Raw genomic sequence first — 21,002 nt, forward strand, 5'->3', positions numbered from 1 at the left:
CTTCCCCTTTCCCCCGGGGTTCTGGCTGGGGTTGGTCTGGGTGGGAATGAGTCCCTCATCAGGCATCTAGACGGACCCTGTTACTCCTGGGGGATAAGGTTTGGGGGAGAGACAGCACCTCCATTCCTCACGATGTGGACTTCGGCCGGGATCCCGTCCCCTCCAGGTCCCGTGGTCCGAATCTGTACTAGGGCATGGCCGATGTCTTCAGGAACTGCGATTTCTATCCAGTTCTTGCTGGTGAGGTGAAGCGTGGGAGTTGGGTGTAAGTCATTCTGGTAGAGCATCTGTGGGGAGGAGGTTAGCCAGGGGGACTTTACTTACACCCGCTGATTCTTCTCTCTACCCCAGCTCTGGGCACTGGGAGGAGCCCAGCTGGTCCTGGTCCTCGCCTTTCCTGTTTCCCATTGACCAGGGCCTGGCTCTTGAACAAGCTCCTCACTGCTGGGAGGAAAGCTTGCAAGCCGCTGAGCCATCTTTGCAGGCTCCCCAGGCTGGAAGGGCCCTCGGACTTCACCTGGTGCGTCAGCACTCCCTTGAACCCTGCCTTCCCGCAGTCACGCCTTCTGCCCCCTCTCTTACGTCTCTGCTAAAGCTCTGCGTGTATTTTGGGGCTCTGACCATCACAAACTCTGCTTATGTCGGACTCAGAGCCCTCTTGCTATTGTGTCCACTGGAATACAGATGCACCATTCCCTACCGTTCACTGCCTGGCTGATCCCTTCCTTACCTTATAGCCAGTGACCGCAGACTCATTTCGGAGAGGAACCACAGGGTCCCACTTGATACTAAGACTCGAGCTTGAGAAAGTCCAGGAGATGTTGCCAGGAGGCCGCTGTGGAGCTGCCGGAGGAGGCAGAAAGTTGGGAAAGGTTCCAAATGATTCTTCACCAGCCATCCCTTTGCCTTAGCCAGCCTTTTTCTAAGTGTCCGGCCCCAACAGGACTTACACCCAGAACCTTCTATCACAGCTGCCTAAGAAACAAACCACATGAAAATCCAAAGGCTGGAGAAGGGAGAGGTGCTTCAGAGGTCAATGAATTCTACTCTCTCTTTCCGTTTGTCTTGCTGCCTTGTTTCTGTCCAGCCCGGGGTTTGTGGGCTAGAGCATTTGTCTCTTTCGCCGGGGAAAGAGTGGTCCTAGGGCCACCCCCACCCCAGCAGACAGACTCACGGGGCTTCATGGTGGTGGCGTTGGCAGAAGGGCTGGCGGGCCCGGTGCCTGCCCTGTTGTAGGCCCGCACGGTCACATGGTACTTGGTGTTGGGGTGCAGGCCGGTGACTCGGGCACTGGTGTCCAGCCCTGCTGTCCTCACTCGGTCAGCGGCTGCTTCCTTGTCCCCGGCTTTCCAGTAGCGGATCTGAAGGGGGCAGGGGTACCTTAGGGTCAGCAGTCGAGCCCCAAACCTCAGGGTTATCGTGACCCTAGCCCCGGCCACCTACGTTCTGTTCCTCTCCTGCTGACTCTGATCCCTGTGGCTCAGTCTAGGGTCTCAGAACCTGGGCTCTGATCATGAGCTCCAAGGTAGCAGGGACAAGTGTGAGTCGCGGCTGCCTTCTTGGTGCCCAGCAAGAGCCCCGTCCAAGGGAAGCGCCCAACACGTGGGAGGAATGAGGCGGTGAGTGGGCCGGGTGATGCGTGGGGATGGGCACGGACTGCACCTAGCGATGGCCCGTGGGAGCCCAACCCCACTTAATTATCTCAGGGAATCTCAGGGGTGGTGGGGGGTACTGTGCTAAAGAGTATGACGTGCAGGGGCGCCTGGGTGGCTCAGTCGGTTAAGCGTCCGACTTCAGCTCAGGTCATGATCTCAAGGTTTGTGAGTTCGAGCCCTGCATCAGGCTCTGTGCTGCAGCAGCACCGGGGTCCCTGCCTGGCCCTTCTCCCTTACGCAGTGACATTTCTTGCCCGTCCTTCTTCCCTTCCTGTTGCTCCCCCTTGTTCTCTGTCCACCCCACAAGGTGCCCCAGTGTGGAGTCACTGGGGGCTCAGAGCTCATTCCAGAAACTGCTGGGCCCACAGTTCCCAGGGACGGGGTGACCAGCGGGCACAGAGAGGGGGCCGTGCTATTCTCGTGCAGCCTGAGAATGCGAGGCTAGCCGGGCTTTGGCATGAAAGGGGCAGGCCGTGTCCCTTCCGGAACCTTCCATCTCCTCCCCTGGGCTCGCACAGCTTCCAGTGCTGGCTCTAGGCAAGCACTTAACTTCAAGGCCGTCCACGGGCCAGTCTTTCGCGCTGGACATCAGCCAGAGGGTCTCGGTTGGCTAAGGCTGCGCGGCCAGGGTGGCATAGACTGTGTCAGTGAATGAGTGACCCCAGGAGGAATGACCAGTGAGCTGTGAGGGTCCCCCGGCCCCCCCTCCCTCCCCAGGCCCCAGGTCAGTGCTCACCTCGTACCCCAGGAGGATGCCATTCATGTCTTGCTGCACGGGTTCCCAGGTCACGTTCATCTCTGAGGATGAGACCCCCTTGGCCCAGACCTTGGTAGGGGCCACCCTGGGCTCTGGGGATCGATACAGAATGGGTTTGGATCCCCCAGGCCTCCCTGTTTCCTACAGAGAATCTGCCAACCAGGACTGCCCTTGCTTAGGGATTTCGAGAGCCCGGGCCCAGGATGAAGCCACGTGGGGGTTCTCACAGCGACCTCCAGGCCCACTTCTCTTTGCAGAGCCTCCCTCCTCCTTCTCCCAGGCCTGAGGGGGACACGAGGGAGCGAGGGATGAGGCCAGGTGCCCCTTTTCCCCACTGGTGTGGAATCGAGGTGGGGTGTGAGCAGCACGCTCCCTCCCCCCCACCCCACGGCCCGGCAGCTGTGGATGGGGCGGCCCACCTTCCTCAGCAGAGTGCACCAGCGTGGTGAGGCTCTCGGGCCCATCCCCGCGGCGGTTGTAGCTGCGGATCTTGACCTCGAAGGGCGTGTAGGGCTGGACGCTGTCATTGCTGTAGACGAAGTGCCGGGCGTCGGCGCCAGGCACCCGGGCGGTCTGCCAGCTGGTGCTGCCCTGCCTGCGGAAGGACAGCAGGTAGCCGAAGCCGTCTCCGTTCTGGTACTCCCGCGACATGGGCTGGGGGGGCGAGAGCGTGTGGCATGGGCGAGGGGCCGCGGTGGGTGCGTTTCCCTGCCCATCCTCCGGCCCCACCCAGCCTTCGCCAAGAGGGGCGGCCCCGGGACTCGTGTGCCTTGGCGGTTTTCATCCTGCGGTGGGTGCGAGGGGAAGGGACAGGACGTGGCCTGCTCTGAGTTGGGATTGCACGGTGGTGCTGTCTGGGTCCTCTCTACACGCTGCTCCAATCTGGACATGAGTCAGGATGGGTGGGGGGCAGGACTGTCTCTGTCCTCTGTCCCTGCAGCTTACCGTCCAGTTGACGATGAGCTCTCCGGGGGCTCCACCCCCTCCGCTGAGTCCTGAGGGTGCCACTGAGGGGGCTGTCGGGGCCAAGGGACACAGATGTGGCTTGTTAATGGGCAGTGAGGGGGCAGAGGCCCAGAGCCTGTGCCTGTGAAGCAGACTAGGACGGGGACATCCCTATCCCTTCAGATTGGCTCTAATTTTGTCTTCCAACAGGCCCTCTGGATGTGGGCTCTGGAGTCAAGGCAGACCCGACATCAAATCCCACCTCTGCCACTTACTAGCTGTGTTTCCCTGGGCAATTCACTTAACCTCTCTGAGCCTCTGAATCCCCGCTCCGTAAGATGAGGATAATAGTGTTTCTTTCAAAGGTCTGTAAGAAGAATACAATCAGACAGGACAATGGCGAGCTCGTTTGCCTGTCCATGCTCTGTAATAGTAGATGCTCCATCAATGATCTGTCTTCTCTCCTGTCAGCTTCAACTAAATAACAGACAACCCCAGTTTGCTTTAAAATAAGGGGAATAAATAACCGAGAACTGCAATTAATGCAAACAAATATTTCTTGGGGGTTGCAAAGTGTTTGATTAGGATTTTGCTTTTCATGGCAGGTTTAATTCCCTAATTGTCCCTAATATTCAATGTGGCTGATATTAAAATAAGACCCTTTAATTAGATCACGAATCTTGGCAGGGGGTAACTTGGCTGAGGGTCAAACATTTCTGCAGAGAATCCAGCAGTGGGAAACTTATCCCTTGATTCTGATGACTGCAGTTCCTGGCCTTGTAAGGGGTGCTTCAACACGCGGTCCCTGTGATCCTGTGAGGTGGGCATAGCACCCTTTTCAAGTGGGAAGACCAAGGCTCAGAGCAATTAAGTGACTTGCCTAAGGTCACACAGCTAATAAGTGGTACGGTTCAAATTTGAACTCAGCTCTTCTGATTTCAAAGCCCATCATCTTTCTTTTGCCTCCTCCTTGTCTTTTGATCACCAACTGGGATACCAGAATGGAGACCACGCCCTACCCTGCATTTGATTCTCTAAGAAGTTCGATCAAAGAAGGTGCTCCTTCTAGAATTCCTTACTCAAGAGAGGTACCAGTTCAAAATGTTGACTGACTGGACGAGAGTCGGCCTGGGGCACGTGGGAAACCATGTTTAAGGGACACAAAAAGACACCCTTACTGCATATCTAGGGTGGGAGGCCTGGGTTGGGCGGGCAAGGTCCTGATTCCACATTGCCAGTCTGAGGACCCCAGGTCTTCTGGACCTTCATCTGTGAACGTCTCAGAGGGTGGGGGATGTGTGCCTCTCCTGGGTTCTCTCCCTTGCCTTCCCCGCTCAGCTGGGTTCTGACACCCACCTGCCTTTCAGGGAGCTTGTGGGAAGATTGTCCATTCCACCTGCTCCCCAAGAAACTGTCTAAAGGACTTAGAGACACTGACTGCTTCCCTACACACACACACACACACACACACACACACACACACACCCCTTCCTCATTAACGGATTTCAGCAGCTCATGCACTACTAGGGAGGATATCTGCCCATCACCCCATGGTCCTCAGTTCAAGTTCGGGCTCTGCCAGTGTGACACTTTCCTTCTCCAGACTTTGATTTTTTCCATAAAAAAATACTTAAACCTTTTATTTTGAGATAACTGTAGATTCACATGCAGTTGTAAGGTTGGCCCAATTTTTTTACTTCTATTTTTTTTAAATGTTTATTTATTTTGAGAGAGAGAGAGAGGGAGCAGGGGAGGGGCAGAGGGAGAGGGAGAGAGAGAATCCCAAGCAGGCTCTGTGCTGTCAGCAAAGAGCCCAATGTGGGGCTCAATCCCATGAACTATGAGATCATGACCTGAGCCGAAATCAAGAGTCGGATGCCACCCAGGTGCCCCAGGTTGGCTCATTTTTTAAAATGAGGGATTTGGGGTGCCTGGGTGGCACAGTCGGTTAAGCACCCGACTCTTGATTTGGGCTCAGGTCACGATCTTACGGTTGTGAGATCGAGCCCCACATCGGGTGCTGAACTAGGAGCCTGTTTGGGATTCTCTCCCTCCCTCCCTCCCTCCCTCCCTCCCTCCCTCTCTCTCTCTCTGTGCCTCTCCTCCCTGTCTCTCAAAATAAATAAACATTTTTTAAAAAGTAAAATGCAAGGAGGGGTTTGGACTAGAAGGTTCTTGCAGGGCTCACAGGCCCAGGCGATGGCCCAGGGCCGAGAGCGTTGGGCAGTGCAGTCGCCCTGCCTAGCCTCATGTCCCTTTCTCGTCTCTTTTGTTAGAGTCCGAAGCCTGGTGAGGTGGGTTGGAACTCCGCGTGATTGTCGCCCGCCTGGGGCTCTCTAAGGAGGGCTTGGGTCTGTGCCCTGGCGTTGCCTGCCTTTGGGACACCTCGGGCTCTGACCTGCTTCCTTGGTCCGGATTTTGCTGGAGGGCCCACTGGGTTCCCCAGTGCCCAGGATGTTGCTGGCTAAGACCCGGAACTCGTAGTCCATCCAGGGTGTGAGGCCCAGCACCTGGGCGGTCTCGGCATTGCCCTCGATGTTGGCGGGATCTGCAAGGCACCCGGAGTCAGTGTGCCCGCACTCGCTAGTCCGGATGGAAAGGGCAGGGACTGGGACGACTCACCTCATTGTATTCATGATGGTGCCTGCCATATACCTAGTGCTCAACACCTCTTTTGGAAACAATGGGAAAGCTAGTAGACTCCCCTGCCTGGGAGCCTTTGTTGATGCTGGGTGCATCAGTGGGGGCCCCAGTAATGATCTGCCAGTGCTCCAAGGGCACAGACTGAGCGCCTCCCTTCTCCAGTTCTCTTCCCCTCTCTTGCCGTCCACGTGACCGCCACGTGACCACCTCCCCCAATGGCCCGGGAGCTCCCTGCAGGCAGAGGACCTCAGATTGTCCCTCTTTGAAGTTCCAGGCTCAGCCAGGCCTCATCAGCACCGACCTAGGTGGAGCCTCACACTTACTGGTCCGAACCTGCTTCCACTTCCCTGCAGGTGGAGTGCGAGCTTGCAGGGTGTACTTGGCAATGGGGCTGTGGTTGTCAAAGCCTCGGCTCCAGCTGAGCTGGACAGTGGTGTCGCCAATGTTCCTCACCACCACACCTCCTGGGGGACCCGGTGGACCTGCCCCAAAGAGAGCACAGTGGGTCAGAATTGGGCAGCCTCAAAATTTGAGCCAGTCTCCTCCAGACTGGCTTGGGCTGGTGCAGTACCAAGAGGCGGCAGCAGAGGGCGCAGCAAACACACATGGGGGCAAGGAAGAGCCCCCCGCCCCCGCACAGTGCGTTGCAGCCAGGGGTTGTAAGGTGGGAACAATGTGTTCAAGGCTGGAGGGGTTCACAGAGGCCTTCACATAGAGGATGTGTACAGATTTCCCAGCACTGGGCTTTGAGAACTTCTGGCCTCAGCAAAGTCCTTCAGTCTTGGGAAGTGGATTTTTAAAATTCATTTAGGACCTTTCAAGACCACGGGATCAGCTGGAACTTCTCTCAGAAGCCCTTCCCCCCCACAGCTTTTGGGGAGAGGAGGGGAGTTAGGGAGTGAAGGTCAGAATAGCCCAGGCGGCCTCTGAAGGAGTCGGGCTAGGGGCGGGGTGGGAAATGCCATCACCTCGGACCAGGACTGTGGCCTCCTTGGACGCACTGTCCACCACCGTCTGGGCCATGCACGTGTACTTCCCGCCGTGGCGCAGCTGGGCATTCAGGATGGTCAGATCCCCAACCGTCTCCTTCTGCACGTGGGGGACAGGAAGTGGGGGGTGCAGGTCAGGGGAAGGAGCCCTGGCTAGCGCAGCAAGCTGTGAGCCACGAGGCAGGGCTCGGAGTCCTCTGCTCCATTATATCCACGGACCCCCCCGCCCCCCCACAGCATCTCGGAGTCTCTGCTCGGTGGGTGGAGTCAGCTTCTCCCCACTTAGGACCCCGGGACTAAGCAACAGTTTATAACTGAGGACAGTCAACCATGGTCCGAGTTAATGATGTCACTTGCCCTGGGCTCAGGATAACAGGAACAGTAGTGGGGAGGGAGTCTTGCTGGGCGCCTGGCGTTTCAGGTTTGTCCCTAACCCTCTCCTAAATGCACGGCCTTCAAGTGGAATGCCGGGAACTGCCCGTCTAAGGGAGGGCGTTTCTTCCGAATCCAAGGGTAAGCTTGCCATGCATGGTGTTCCTGAGGGAATGGGGAAAGGCTTTGGGGGTGCTCATGGTCAAGGACATCTTGGGTCCTCTGTCCAGAAGGAGGGAGGAGCCATGGGTTGTCTGGCCTCAGGCCTTACCACACTGGCCCTCCGGTAGTGACCCCCAGGCTTATCCACGTCGATGGGGAAGTCATCCAGGGTCCAGATGAAGGTGAGGTCCATGGTGGGGTCGTGGGAGGCGTGGCACTGCAGGGTCAGGCTGTCCCCCAAGTTGACATCAGCACTCGAGGGGGCCAAAGTGATCTTGGTTGCATCTGCCAAACAAAAGAAGGCCCCGGGGTGGATGGGGGAGGAAAGAGGCCCAGGCAGGGGCAGGGGGGCAAGGTGAGAGGGTGTGTCCTAAACCCCAGGAGAGAGAAGAGGCAGCATGGCCAACAGGATCTTGACCTCCCAGCAGCCCCACCAGTGTGTGAAAGGGAGGCAGGAGTAGATTCTGGATGGCGGTGGGGAGGTGGTCCCAAATGAAGTCCAATCCTGGGGTAGCCTCCGAGCCAAACCCAAACCCAGAGGAAGGTGGGAACATAAGAGCAGGGTGTCGAGGAGGGACTGGGACCTTGTGGTGGCTGAGCCACCCACCCTCCTCCAAGCCACACCCCTCACCTCGCACAGACAGAATGCCCGTGCTGTTGGCTTTGCCCATGAAATTCTCAGCAAAGCAGGTGTATTTGCCTTCATCTGATCGACTGATGTTTCTTATGATCAAGGTGCCATCCGGAGTTACGGTCACTCTGCAGCAAGGAGAAAGCAGATCTGGCCAACCTAGGGTCACACTGCAGCCGTCACGGGAAGGGGACTCGCCTTCGTGGTGGACGAGGAGAGGCAGGAATTGCTGCGGGTAGAGTGGGGTTTGTACCTGCTGCTGTTGACCAGAATCTCGGTGCCTTTGCTCCAGAGCACCACAGCCTTCGGGGCCGCCCGGGGCTGGCAGGGGATAACGATCTCTCCCCCGCGGGCCGCGGGGATCAGACGCTTTACGGGGTTCAGCCTGAAGTCGGGGGCCAGTGCTAGAAGGAAAGGGGGGTGCCCTGCAGTCACCCAGGGAATCACAGCAGTACCCGTTGCCCTTGATGAAGATGTCAGCTGACTGCACGCTGAGCGTTTTACCTACCCTCCAAGGCCAGTCCAAAATACACCCAGGATCCAGCCCTTCCCGTCACCCCTACCCCCACTGCCACCACGCTGGTCCAAGCCACCAAGTCCCCTGCCAAACTATCGAAAAACCCCCTCGGAGGTCTTCCTGTTTTTGCACCTTCTTTCTACAATCTCCTGCTCCAGCCAGCAGCCTGGCATGTCTTTTAAAAAACTTAAACATGCACTCAGGATGAAGTCCAACGAGGGCTCACAAATACGACCCTGCCTGTGCCCTCACATCTCACGCCGCTCTCCCTCATTTATCATGCTCCAATCGCCTGGGCCATTTTCTGCCCTTTGAGGATGCCAAGATTTTTCCTGCCCCAGGACCTTTGCACTTGCCATACGTTTTGTTTAAAAATCCCTCAGATCTTCACATGGCTGGCTCCTTGTTAACACTCAGGTCACACCCCAAATGCGTGACTTCCTCAAAGAGGTCTCACCTGACCATGCCATCTAATGGGCCCACCTCACTCCTACCACTCTGCTAGATTTTTTAAAAATGTTTATTTATTTTAGAGGGAGAAAGAGAGTAAGGGACGGGCAGAGAGAGGGGAACAGAGGATCCAAGGGGGGCTCTGCGGTGACAGCAGAGAGCCTAACGTGGGGCTCGAACGCACGAAACGTGAGATCATGACCTGAGCTGAAATCGGATACTTAACCGACTGAGCCACTCAGGCACCCCTAGGTTTTCTTTATACTGTGTTTTTGATGGCTGTCCAAAATCGTTTTATTTAATTATTCGATTTTGTGATCATCCCTCTGTCTCCACTGCATTGTAAAATGCTTGAAGGAAGAGACCTTATTCATGTTCACTCCTCGGGAGGTGTTGAATAAATACGGTTGCACGAACAAATAAATGAATGAGTCATAGTTCAGCTCACTCCAACTTGATGAGGCAGGTATCCTTACATCCATTTTGCAGATGAGAAAACTGAGGCCCCACGGGCTCAAGTCACACAACAAAGAACCCTAGCACCAGCTGGCATCTCCAGGGCACCTGTTATGTGATGGCCAGGTCCTTTGCGCTTTACCTCTTCTCATTTAGTCCTCTAAACAGCAGTGTGAGGGCAGGACTGTTATGGCCCTCATTTTATAAATCAAGAAACTGAGACACAAAGAGATTACATTGCCAAAGAGATTAAACCAGCCGAAGGGACTGGTTTAAACACACATCAGATCGACTCGGTTTCCAATGACTTTTGCCACTCTTTTTCACTGCAGCAAACACTTTCCTTAACTGTGCCAGACCTGGAACAAGTAAGAGACTCTGTCTTCTGGAAGCTCTCAATCTAGTGTCTCGTCTCCTTCCTTAAATCCCTGTCTTCTACTCAGATGACGCTGGAAAACTAAGGGAAGCCGCCAGCACGTGTTTGTGTGTTTAGAAATGCCGCAGCTCAGGGGCACCTGGGTGGCTCAGTCAGTTGAGCGTCTGACTCTTGGTTTTGGCTCAGGTCATGATCTCACGGTTCATAGAATCAAGCCCTACATCGGGCTCTGTGCTGACAGCATGGGGCCTGCTTGCGATTCTCTCTCTCTCTTCCCTCCCCACCACCCCCCCCCCCAAATAAATAAACTTTAAAAAAAAAAAAAACAAAGGAAACTGCTGGAACTCAGAACTCCTCTAGCCCCCGCCTATGTGTCCTTGCTGATGTCCCCTGCCTCCCCGGGCCCTGTACCTTGCACGGCCAGCTCCGCGCTGGCGTAGATGGTGCCGTGCTTGTTCTCTGCCACGCACTGGTACATGCCCGAGTCTTCCAGACTCAGCTTGGAGAAGCGCAGGTCCCCAGCCAGCACCTCTACACGGTTCTGTGCAGAAGGGGGCAGAGTAGGGGCATCAGGGCCACTGAAGGACCAGGGTGCAGGGGCAGGTGCAGCAGAGATGCTAGGCCGCCCCTCGCCCGCCGAGGGGCTCACAGGCCCTGTGTCATCTCAGGGCCTCCTGGAATCCTAGGACTGAGATCCACCAGGCCCCCCTGTATGTCAGCCCACTGAAGCCAGAGGGACGAGGTGACCTCCTTGGGACCACACGGTGATTTTTGTGACTGGGTTGTGCCTGGATCCAGGTCTCTGGATAGTCAGGCCTCCATCCGGTTGACCCGCCTGTGGCCATGTGAATCTGGAGCCGACCACCCAAGGTGCCCTAATTGTCCCAGAGAGGCTGCCAGTGGTGGAGCAGGGTTGTGGGGAGCGGGGAGTCTAGAAGGCGAGGGGACCAGGTGAACAGAGGACGGCGGTTGGTGTGGGGGAAGCCCCAGGGCTCCTACCTGGGAGGCCAGAGGCTCCCCATTCCGCAGCCAGCGCACCGTGGGCCGGGGCTTGCCGGCCGCCGCACAGCCCCAACGGAGGTTGGAACCGATGTCAGCCTCCATGTCTGAGATCACCTTGAGCCACTCGGGCTGAGCTGTGGGGAGCAAGGGAGAGAAAGGCTGGGGGTGAGCTGGGACGAGCCTCCCTCTCACCGGGGACCAGGATTGCAGGGCTGCAGTTCCGGTGACGGACAGCAGAGGGCGCCATCAGCACCCCGGGAAGGGCTTTAGGGGGTGTGAGAAGCAGGCCGAAGAAAGCCGGCACTTTGTGTCTGTGCCAGTGGCTGTTTGAGCAACTCAGATCATTCTAAAGCCTTCCATTGCTTCCCGCAACCCTGCCTGAAGCCCTAGCTTCTTCTCTTCCCACCCCCAGTGCAACCCTAGGGCAAGAAGGCTTAAGCAAGGGGTCACCCAGTCCCCTCCCTGACTTTTGGATCTGCTTCCTCAGGGATGATAAGAGTGAAGGCAGGGCGGGGGGACAGGGGGCCCCAGCCCTGTACCCTGCACGATGATGCGGCCCTGGACGGTGTCGCGGCCCTTGGAGTTCTCCGCCTCACACTCATAGGTGCCCTCATCCTCGAAGGCGACGCTCGGTATCTGCAGGGTGGGCTCAGCTGTGGCCCACTGGGGGGACAAGGAGCCGTCCACTTTACGCCACTTGATCTGAGGGACAGGGCTGGTGGGGAAGACAGAGCCAGAGCGGGTTTGCTGTGCTAAGTAGACTCCCCTGTGCCTGCAGCTTCTGACACACAGATCCTCCCTTGAGGTGCCGGGCAGGTGGCGGGTGTGGACAAGGGCCTGGGAGGGGACAGAGGGAGAGAGGCAAGGGGGAAGGGACGGGCCTCTTCCGGACTGGCCCAGAGCACAGGTGGGAAAGTGGCAAGAAGCAGGGCACCTCTCTCCTCTCCTCTCTCCTGCAACGATTGGGACCCCCGTGAACTTGGTCTTCCGTGCGGTCTGTACCCTGAAGCTGGCTTGCTCTCCCCACCCCCACCCTGCACTGGCCACCATGCCTCTTCTGGGACTGCCCTCCTCAGCGGTGGCCTGTAGCCTGGGATTTGAGGGGGTCCCCTCCCGCCTCTCCCCAACAAGGCCTTGCCTCTGCATTTCAAGAGAGCCGTGGTCATTAGCAATCTGTAAATACTAAAACGACTGAGTATCAGCGACTCTTAAAGGGTTCAGTTATGAACCTTCCATGTGCTTTAAATATGAATTTTCTGGAAGTCCAGTAACTTTTCTCAAAGCAGGGGGCATCCTGGGTAACCACAGGAGATATAAGGGAAGAGGGGACCAATGTATAAATCACATTAATTGTTCTACAGGCATCTATTTGAACACCTCCTATTTGCTTAGCCCTGTTCCAGTGAATCCTTTTTCTAGGAGAGAGGGATTTCTATCACAATTGTTAAAAAGATAACTCTTGGCATCCATAGAACACTTGCTAAATGCCAGGCCCTGTGCTAAGCACTTCACATATAGGTACTACCATTATTACCGTGTACAAATAAGGACACAGAGGCACAGAGAGGTTAAGGGTTTACCCACTGTCTCCCAGCCAGCAAGTGACAGAGCTGGGGGTTGAACCCGGGAGGCCAGGCTGGGCCTACCCAGTGCTACCTGCCTCCGGCCTGGGTGTTGCATAAGCGGCCTGAGCTTGGCAGACATTGCTGGGAGGACCCACTATGTGTCAGGCCCCTGGTGTGCATGACGCCCCACTCAGAGACAGAGTGCTCAGTGAGTGGTGGTCACCACCCACTGGGATCTCCGCTCGACCCTGCGAAGGGTACAAAGAGCCCGCCTGCCCTCTCCCCGGGGTCACCCATGCCCCTGAGGGGCTCTGACACGCTGCGCCCTGGCCTGCTCCCTCCCTCCTCCGCCACTCACTTCCCAAAGGCGAAGCACTCCAGGGTGACCTGCTGTCCTACCAGCGCGTAGGTCTCTGCCGGGAACCTGGCCTTGATGCTGGGTGCAAAGAGCCTGGTGTCTGGGAAGAGAGGGAGTTTGCGGATCGGATGCAAATGAGGCGGGCTTGAGGCTCCCGTGCTTAGGGTCTCAGCACAGCTCAGAGCCGACTCCTTCTTGACCTCGGTTCCCCTTGGGGGCCTGGCCAAGGGTCTGAGGCTTTGCAGCCCGGGGGACCGAGGGGTCCGGGCCCCAGACCCCAGGATCCGCAAGCCATCCTTCGCCACCTCTAGGGGAGAACCCTCTCTCCCAATATCTGCTGATCCTTTCAGCTCTCTCCTCCCCGCCGTGCCCACCGACCCTGACCTTCAGCAGCCAGGTTGAGTTGAGCGAACTTGCTGAAGACGCTCTTGGTGGAGAAGTCCATGTGGCTGGTGGCCAGGCAGGAGTAGTTGCCCAGGTCTGAGGCGTTGGTCCGGGCGATGTACAGGTTCCCCGTGGTCTGCGACACGAAGTGACGCCCGTCCGTCGGGATGAAGTTGGGGAACTCGTTGAGGAGCCAGCGGTAGGACAGGCCTGCATAGGACGTGGGGGGCGGGGGTTGAGGAAACCACGGGGCTCTGGGCTGACAGGGCAGCTGTGGGGGGAGGCCCTCAGCATGCTGGGGGGGGATCTCTAGACCTAGTCCTGAGAGCCCCGTGCTCGGAGCTGGCGCCGAGGGGAGACCCAGAAGGAAGATGTGACTTTACTCCTGCCCTTGGGGTGCTCCCAGTCTGAAGGAGGAGACAGGGCACAGAGCTAGCGAATGACAGACTCATTTTGAGTCAGACACAAAATCATTTTGAGTTGGGGACCCAGGGATCGGTGCTTCCAAGGGTCACTCACTGCCTTTTCCTCCCCTGCTGAGTGGTCGAAGCCCCTCTTGTGCCCTCTGTCTAACCTCGGGCCAGGGCCCCGACTCACCTGGGTAGTGGGCAGGTGGGTTACAGGGCAACATCACCCCCCAGCCTTCGTGGGTTTTCACTGGGTCTCTCTCCTCCTTGGAGAACTCCTGCAGAACTGGAGATAAAGATCCGGTGCTCGGGCACCGTCCTCCAAGCCTGGGGGCCTCCCCCAGTCCAGCCTCCGTGGGAAGCAGTCTCCTGCCCTTTCTAGACGCTTTCCCCAGCTCCCTATTCCCCTCCCCCGGAGCATCCTGGCACCCCCGCGGGTCTCACAGCCGAAGCGGAGCACAGCCTCCCTGCTGACGATGGTGCCCACTGGGTTGGAGGCCAGACACTGGTAGACGCCGGCGTCCTGTGCCTTGGTGGGGTTCATGATGACCAGGTTGCCCCCTACCAGCTGGTGGCGGGAACCTGGCACCAGCTTCATCTCGGTACCATTCATCTTCCACCTGCAAGCAGGGGCAGAGGAGGAGACCACCCTGAGTGGCTGGACCCGGCCTGGTGCCAGGGCTGGTGCGAGGAACAACGTCACGGCTGCCCAGGGCGCCCCCCCCCCCCGCCCCGGCGCCCACCGTGGGGGTCTCACCTATAGGTGGCTGGAGGGCTGGCCCGGGCACGGCACGCCAGCGTCACCTTCTCCTCAGTGGATTCCTCCGGGAATAGCAGACCGAGGGGCTGATCTTCAAAGACTGGCCCAAAAGTGGCCGGGGATCCCCGGGCCGAACTCCAAGCTGTAGGTGAGGGAACAGCACCAGAGGCCTGAGGGCCTGGGGCCCAGTAGGGCAGTGCCGTGCAGTCGAACTTTCTGCAATGATGGAAGGTTCCGTTTTCTGCCCTGACCAATACGGTAGCCATCAGCCGCCTGCTGTCAAGCCCTTGAAATGTGGCTGGTGCAGCTGAGGAACCCAATTTTAAATTTTACTTAATTTTAATTAATTAAAACTTGGATTTCAGCTGGTTGGGCAGGTTCCGGCTGGCCAAGTTAGTTGAGTCAATCACCCATCCTACACTCAGGTATTGAGCACCTGCTGTGTACCTGGCACTGGGCTAGACTGTGTGGCAAAGGTGACTAAGACACAGCCCCTCTTCCTCAAGGGACCTGCAGTCCGGGGACGGAGACACTAAAGGACGGGACAAGGTGGTGAGAACCATAAAAGCAGTGGGAGCTCTAGATGCAGGGGACCTCAGGGTGGGAGCCGCTGGCCTGCAGGGTGTGAGAAGCATGGGAAACCACTGGTTAAGGAGGCGGAGAGAGAATGTGCGTCCCTGAAGCCTAATGTCCCTTCCAGCCAGTGATCTGGCTCTTGGCCCCTTATTAGCTGTTACAGACCCCTTCTGAGCCTCAACATCATGACCTGTGAAATGGAAAGAATGCGAACTCACCTCCCAGGGTCTGGAGGAGGGTTCAGTCTGGCACAGGGTGTGTGCTCTGAAAATGTCTGCTGGACCCAAGCCATGGGGTAGGGGGAGTTTAGGGGGAGAAGGAAGGCTTCATGGTGGTGGAGGGGGTGCAGGTTGCTTTGGGGGCATTTTTCTAGGAGTGCAGTGTGATAATTCAAGAAAGAAAGGCCCAGAAAAGGGAATGACTTGTTCATGGCCACAAAGCAAGTCTGTGGCACACGCGGGTCTAGATCCTGGCCTCCTGAATCTGCTGAGCAAATGAAGTTTTCATGCCTGGCCCCTTCCCAGGGCGGATGCCTCTTTCTTTATGCACCAGGGCAGGGGACACTGAGGCACAGAGGCCGGTGTTTCACACCTGTCTTCCTTCCCACAGGGGTGGGGAGTGGGCTCTCTTTGCTGACTCATGGGGCCAGCCATGCTTTGCCTTTGTGGTATCAGGCAGGGGCCAGGCCACCCCTAATTGGCTCCTACCCCACAATCCAGCTGATTTCAGGCCCTCCTTGGTGGGTCGTGGGGGCTGGGATCCCCATTAACCAATTAGTGCCTCCTGTCCCAGCGCATCCAGCTGTCAGCCCTGTTCCAGGGGTGGGGGGGGGTGCACCCCCGTGCCACAGCTGAGGCCCAGCCCTGGCCCCTGGGGAATGAGGGCAGCTGTTAAGCAGCTCTCAGAATGAGGAAGGAGGCAGGGCTCCCTGAAATGGCACCCCCCCCCCTTCCTCCCCACCACCCATCACTATCCCTCCCTGCTGCCCCGGGGCCTTGGAGGCAGCTATGGCGCCCGCAGCATCTCAGTTGGAGAGCCCAGCTTAATCCCAAGTTAATGATGGTGGTGGAGGGGAGGGACCCCTGCCCCAGCTGGGGCTGCCAGGATGGGAGGGAAAGGAGGGGTGACGGGGCAGCTAGGCTGCTGGGAACCACCTTATATCATAGCAGCTTCCAGCAGCTCTGCGGGCATGGCAGGGGGTGGCTGAATGGGCCTGGGGCACACTGATGCTTTAAGACTGGCTTTCTTCCCGAAAAAGCTTTGTCCTCTGCACTCAGCCATGTCCACACCCTCATCCACATATGTACATTTCCACACCTCTCACCTGCACACCCTTCCTCACACGCACACACACATCCCATATACACACATACCTCTCTAAGCTACTCCAGTAGACAGATACGTGTTCCCATGCGCATCTGGCTACACACGTATATATATGTGCTTATGTGTATATATCCATATACCCATAATAATAAAAGCAGGTGCTCTTTATCGAGTGCTTGCTCTGTATCGGATCCCACGCTCCATATTTCTTGCGCATAACCTCTTTACAAGACAGCTATTGCCACTTCCTTATTTAACTAATGTGGAAACTGAGGTTTAGGAAAGTTAAATAACTTCTCCAAATCACACAGCGAGAAGGAGCAGATCCATGGATCTGGACCCTGGCCAGCCTCACCCACAGCCAGCCATCCTTAACCACGGTGTCTGTGATTCTTGACCCTGCTTCCCCATCGGAACCATCAGAGGCTCTGGCCCATCCCAGAGGTGCCGAATCACAGCGCGTCGCGGGCACTCGGAAGGGCAGCTGGGGTCGAGAGCCATCACACTTGCTGTGAGGCTTTCCACGCGCATTCGTCATCCCCCCAGATGTCGCACCCGGTCCACACAACAACCCGCTGACATTGCCACCCTCTGAAACATCCACAAACACAGCCTCGTTCACCCCACACCTTCCTCTGAGGCTGCGCTCACACCCACCCACACAAGGCCACCCCTCCTTGCTGCCCCTGTCCCTCATCCTCTCTGATTCTCTCTTCTCTGATTCCCTGTTCTGGCAACGCTGCACCCCCCTCCCCCGCCCGTCCCCCGTGAACATGGGCATCGGGAAGCTTGTAGAAGGGGCCGGATAGATGAGAATGTGGGGGGGGCTTCCTCACTGCCTTTCCTTGTCGGGGTGCCAGGGACCCAAGGCTGCTTCTCCAGGGCAGCTTAGCCAGGTGAGCCCAGAGCCGAGACACCTTTCTGGGAGGACTGAGAACAGGCGATGGGGTGTTCCACTCGTGTCTCTGGAGCTCGTGGGTGTGGCAGACCAGGTCCCCTCTCCTTGGGCTTTCCTGCTTCTCTGGGTCTGGGAGCCCTTCAGCTGCCCACACCACCTGCCTCAGATGCCGAGGTCCCGGCACTCTTTCCCGAGGGAGGGCAGTGCTGAGGACCCCAGGCTCCCCTCCACTGCTCTCTCTGGGGTGGCTGTCCCCTGTTCTGCGCAGCCTGGACTCCCCACGCCAGCAGCTCCTCTGGCCTGGTGGGCCCCGGGCACAGGTAGCTAGGCCTGAGAGTGGGGTTGCTGGGAGGCCCCCTCCAGCCTCTGGGTCAGCTTTATCTCCTAGCAGCCTCACTGACTTGGGTGCAGGACTGGGAGGCAGTTAGGACGGAATGAGAACGTCTGAAAGTGTGCCAGTGGCGTCCTCCCCTGATGAGACAGAGGACCTAGAACGTGCTGGCTGCGGCCTTGCAGGGGGTTTGGGGTGGGGAGTCAGAGGCTGCTACAACTCCGGAAGGGTGGGGGGGGATGGGTCCTCTTTCTCCCATGGGGGCCTTTAAGGAGAAAAGAAGCGTCTATTGATCTGGGCTGGGGGTCAGGACAGAGAGGCCAAGCGGTGGTCTCAGCAGGTCCCTCCGTGCAGCCCCAGGGGCCAGGGGACCTCCCTCCAGCTCTTGGACAGGCTTGGTCTCTGGTACCTCCTTCTTGGCACACTCTCCAGAGTGGGATCTGGGCCCACACTGCCCTCTTCTGCCAGCCCCCCTCCTCCCCTCTCCCTGCCTTGCAGCACCCTTGGCATGGGATCCTTTGCTTGGGTCCCTTTGGGCAAAAGGCCACCCCCCTGCTGTGCCTCATTTCTCCTCACATCCTGTTCCACACTAGGTCCATTGGCCAGCCTGCAGCGCGGCCCTGGGGAGCCCTCCTAGAGGTTCGTGGTACTGATCCCCATCTCCTCAAGTCAGAGGATGCTAGAGCAGCAGTGCCATCCAATAGAACTTTCTGTGATGATGGAAACGTTCTATAATCTGTGCTATCCAATATGTGGCTCGTATAACCGAAGGACTCATTTTAAATTTTAATTTAATCCCAGTCTAATAGTTTCATGTGGCTACCATATTGGACAGCGCGACTCCTCAGAGGCAGCGGCTCCGGGCTGATACCACGGAGATCCAGATGTGCCGTGATCTTGCTGTGTGGGCCCAGGGCAAGCCGCTTACCCTCTCTGGATCCTGCTTCTTCCACCTACATTATGGCGAGACTCATTCCTTCTAACCTCAGGGGGAAGGTAAGATCCACAAATGGGGACATTTAAGCAAAGGAAGGGGGCCTCAGAAATCGAAGTGCCGCGGCAACGCAGGGTCAGTAATTTCTGAAGTCATCGCTACAATAATAGCAGTGATATAACGAGATGATCACCCTGCTGGACTTTGGAGCCCAGATGAGGCCTCTTACCTGGAGAGGAGACAAGGGCCACAGTGACTAGCAGCAGCAGCAGCAGATGTGACTTCCTCCTGGTGGGTGTCCCCATGGTGAGCATTCTGGGCAGAGATGGGGAGCTGAGGAGGGGATCCTCAGCTCGGGGAGGGGAGAGTCCAGCTGGAGGCTGAGAAGGACCTGGGGAGGCAGAGGATGGGGAGGCCTCTGAGTCGGGGAGCGCCCCTCCTGCCTCCTGGGTCTGCACTGTTTTCACCCCGGCCTGGAATTGCATTCATCCTCCCCAGGGTTGGGGGGGGGAGGGAGGGAGGGGGAAGGGGCTTGGCTGTTAGCAAGGAGCTCTTCCCAGACTGAGTGCCTACTACTGGCCCCCTGGGAGTCTGGCTCTGCCCGGTATATGCCCTCCCCCCACCTCCCCTGCAGCCGGCAGGGGTTGGCTCAGGAAGTGAAATCAGTGGCTAATTGGGAGGCGAGAACCCAGCTGCCCCTCACCCCATAAGAGCTCTTGTTGTGGGGTCCGGAAGACAACAGGGCGGGGCCTGGGGGTGGGGGTGGGGAACACCTTCCAGCATTTGGGGCCCAATTTCCCCAGCCCCTGCCCCCTGAGCTGCCTAGGTAGGGGGCGATAAGCCCCTCTGGAGCCTTCTTTGTTTTATTTTTTGAATGTTTTTAAATTTATTTTGAGAGAGAGAGAGAGAGAGAGAGAGAGAGAGAAAGCTGTCAGCGCAGAGCCTGATGTGGGGCTTGATTACACGAACCATGAGATCGTGACCTGAGCCGAAACCAAGAGTCAGACTCAGACTCTTGGCCCGCTGAGCCCCCCAGACACCCCCTTCCTTGTTTTTCTAGCAGCGACTGGTTCATTCCCACCCTCTCACCTGGGTCCCCGGGTGAGGCACTTATGTTGTGTGTACCATGAAGCCATGACCTTGGCCCCCATCAGCAGTTCTCCCTAACTAGGTGGGCTAATGGGCCCCCACAGGCCTTCTGGGATGAAAGGGTTACTGCAGCTCCCAGAGGGTTAAAACTGTTCCGGGGGGGGGGAGCACCCAGAGCAAGTCAGAGCTCCCCCTCCATCAACAGGGGAGATGGGGCCTCATCCTGAGACGGGCGGGCAGGGCCAGCCTTTCCGTCTGCTCCCCATCTCCAGGCTGACATTCTGAGGTCTGGGTGGGAAGTGTGGAATCTCAGGGGTCTGCTTTCTGGTTATAGCGGGAGACTGGGTCACTGGGCCCCCAGGGCTCCCTGTCAGAGCTGCTCCAGGGAGCGGGTAACCCAGATGCACATTCTACTTCTCTGCCCTGTGGCTTTCTAGAATCCCGAGGAGGAGGAGGAGGAGGAGGAGGAGGAGGGGACTGGGGCTAGGGGACAGCCTGGCTGGGGGCATCTTCCACTACCTGGCGGCAAGACCCACACCATCTCTGGGTCCGAGTGTCCTCATCTGTAAAATGGGTGCTCTAAGGTCCCTTGTAGCTCTGAGACTGCAATGCTGCCCGACTGAGAGTGCAGGGTGGCCGCTGGAATGCTGTCCCCTGGATGGGGGTGGGGGAGGTCGGGGGAAGAAGGCAGGCTACGGGCTCCCGGGGACCAGGGCAAGGTCTGAAGACCAATGCCAAGTTCAGGATCTCTCTGTCTCACTTCTATTCCTTTGGAAAGAAAGGGCTCCCAAACCCTTTTAAATTTCAACATCTGGCCACCCACATCCTTTCTCTGCCTCCTGAACAGCTAGAGCTGTCTCCTGAAGGAGCTGGGAGAGGGGAGAGAGGGAACCGGCCCTGGGTTTGGGGCAGGGGGGAGGGTTGGCAGGGAGGCCACGGGCTGAGAGCTGGGTGTCTGTCGGTGGGGGTGGAGGTAGGGAGTGGTGTTTCAACACGTGGCACTCCCTCCTCGGCCCCAACCCCGGCCTCACATCCACTTCCCTTTGTGGGGAAGCCACCAGGTGCCACCTCTCCCCGACCATGCACCCTTCTCTGTCCTTGCCACTTTCACTTCCGGACTTGAACCCAGCAATTCTGCCCTTGCCGGGAAGCCCCTCGGATGCCCCCACGTGTGCACATGGTTAGATGTCAGCTCTGCTCTTGACTAGACCCTTGGAGCCCACCTGTGGAGGGGTGTCTGCCTCCGATTAGAAGTTTGTGAGCTCCCCCAGGGCAGGCACCGGCTTCTTCATCTCGGTGTTCCCGGTGCCTAGCAAAGCGCCCTGTCACTTGTGTGTCCCGTTCAACTGGTGGAGAACAGCTGGGCTATATCCTCCTGCGGCCAGTGGACGCACGAGGTCGCACAGGCACACTCACACA

The 21,002-nt window shown here is 57.7% G+C and overlaps 1 protein-coding gene across 5 annotated transcripts in view; it reads right to left on the bottom strand.

The window, feature by feature from the left end:
- Window positions 1–21,002, bottom strand: part of CNTN2 (contactin 2) — a 32,833-nt gene that overhangs the window by 4,488 nt on the left and 7,343 nt on the right. For 3 of the 5 annotated variants that reach the window (XM_045456295.1, XM_045456297.1, XM_045456294.1), the window contains 21 exons: window positions 18,724–18,885; window positions 14,427–14,571; window positions 14,114–14,289; window positions 13,860–13,955; window positions 13,263–13,472; window positions 12,879–12,978; window positions 11,495–11,670; window positions 10,953–11,089; window positions 10,365–10,494; window positions 8,408–8,558; window positions 8,155–8,282; window positions 7,633–7,808; window positions 6,969–7,089; window positions 6,324–6,482; window positions 5,756–5,905; window positions 3,358–3,428; window positions 2,832–3,066; window positions 2,392–2,504; window positions 1,175–1,361; window positions 731–843; window positions 119–287 (listed from right to left, as the gene is read on the bottom strand). In XM_045456295.1, coding sequence (XP_045312251.1) covers window positions 119–287; window positions 731–843; window positions 1,175–1,361; window positions 2,392–2,504; window positions 2,832–3,066; window positions 3,358–3,428; window positions 5,756–5,905; window positions 6,324–6,482; window positions 6,969–7,089; window positions 7,633–7,808; window positions 8,155–8,282; window positions 8,408–8,558; window positions 10,365–10,494; window positions 10,953–11,089; window positions 11,495–11,670; window positions 12,879–12,978; window positions 13,263–13,472; window positions 13,860–13,955; window positions 14,114–14,289; window positions 14,427–14,571; window positions 18,724–18,808 — 3,028 coding nt within the window. In that variant the 5' untranslated portion in view covers window positions 18,809–18,885. Of the gene's footprint in view, window positions 1–118; window positions 288–730; window positions 844–1,174; window positions 1,362–2,391; window positions 2,505–2,831; window positions 3,067–3,357; window positions 3,429–5,755; window positions 5,906–6,323; window positions 6,483–6,968; window positions 7,090–7,632; window positions 7,809–8,154; window positions 8,283–8,407; window positions 8,559–10,364; window positions 10,495–10,952; window positions 11,090–11,494; window positions 11,671–12,878; window positions 12,979–13,262; window positions 13,473–13,859; window positions 13,956–14,113; window positions 14,290–14,426; window positions 14,572–18,723; window positions 18,886–20,806; window positions 20,895–21,002 lie in introns of those variants that run through there. The other 2 variants (XM_045456298.1, XR_006706971.1) reach the window with 2 other exon arrangements.

Source organism: Leopardus geoffroyi, chromosome C3, assembly GCF_018350155.1.
Source record: "Leopardus geoffroyi isolate Oge1 chromosome C3, O.geoffroyi_Oge1_pat1.0, whole genome shotgun sequence".
NCBI classification, from domain to species: domain Eukaryota; kingdom Metazoa; phylum Chordata; class Mammalia; order Carnivora; family Felidae; genus Leopardus; species Leopardus geoffroyi.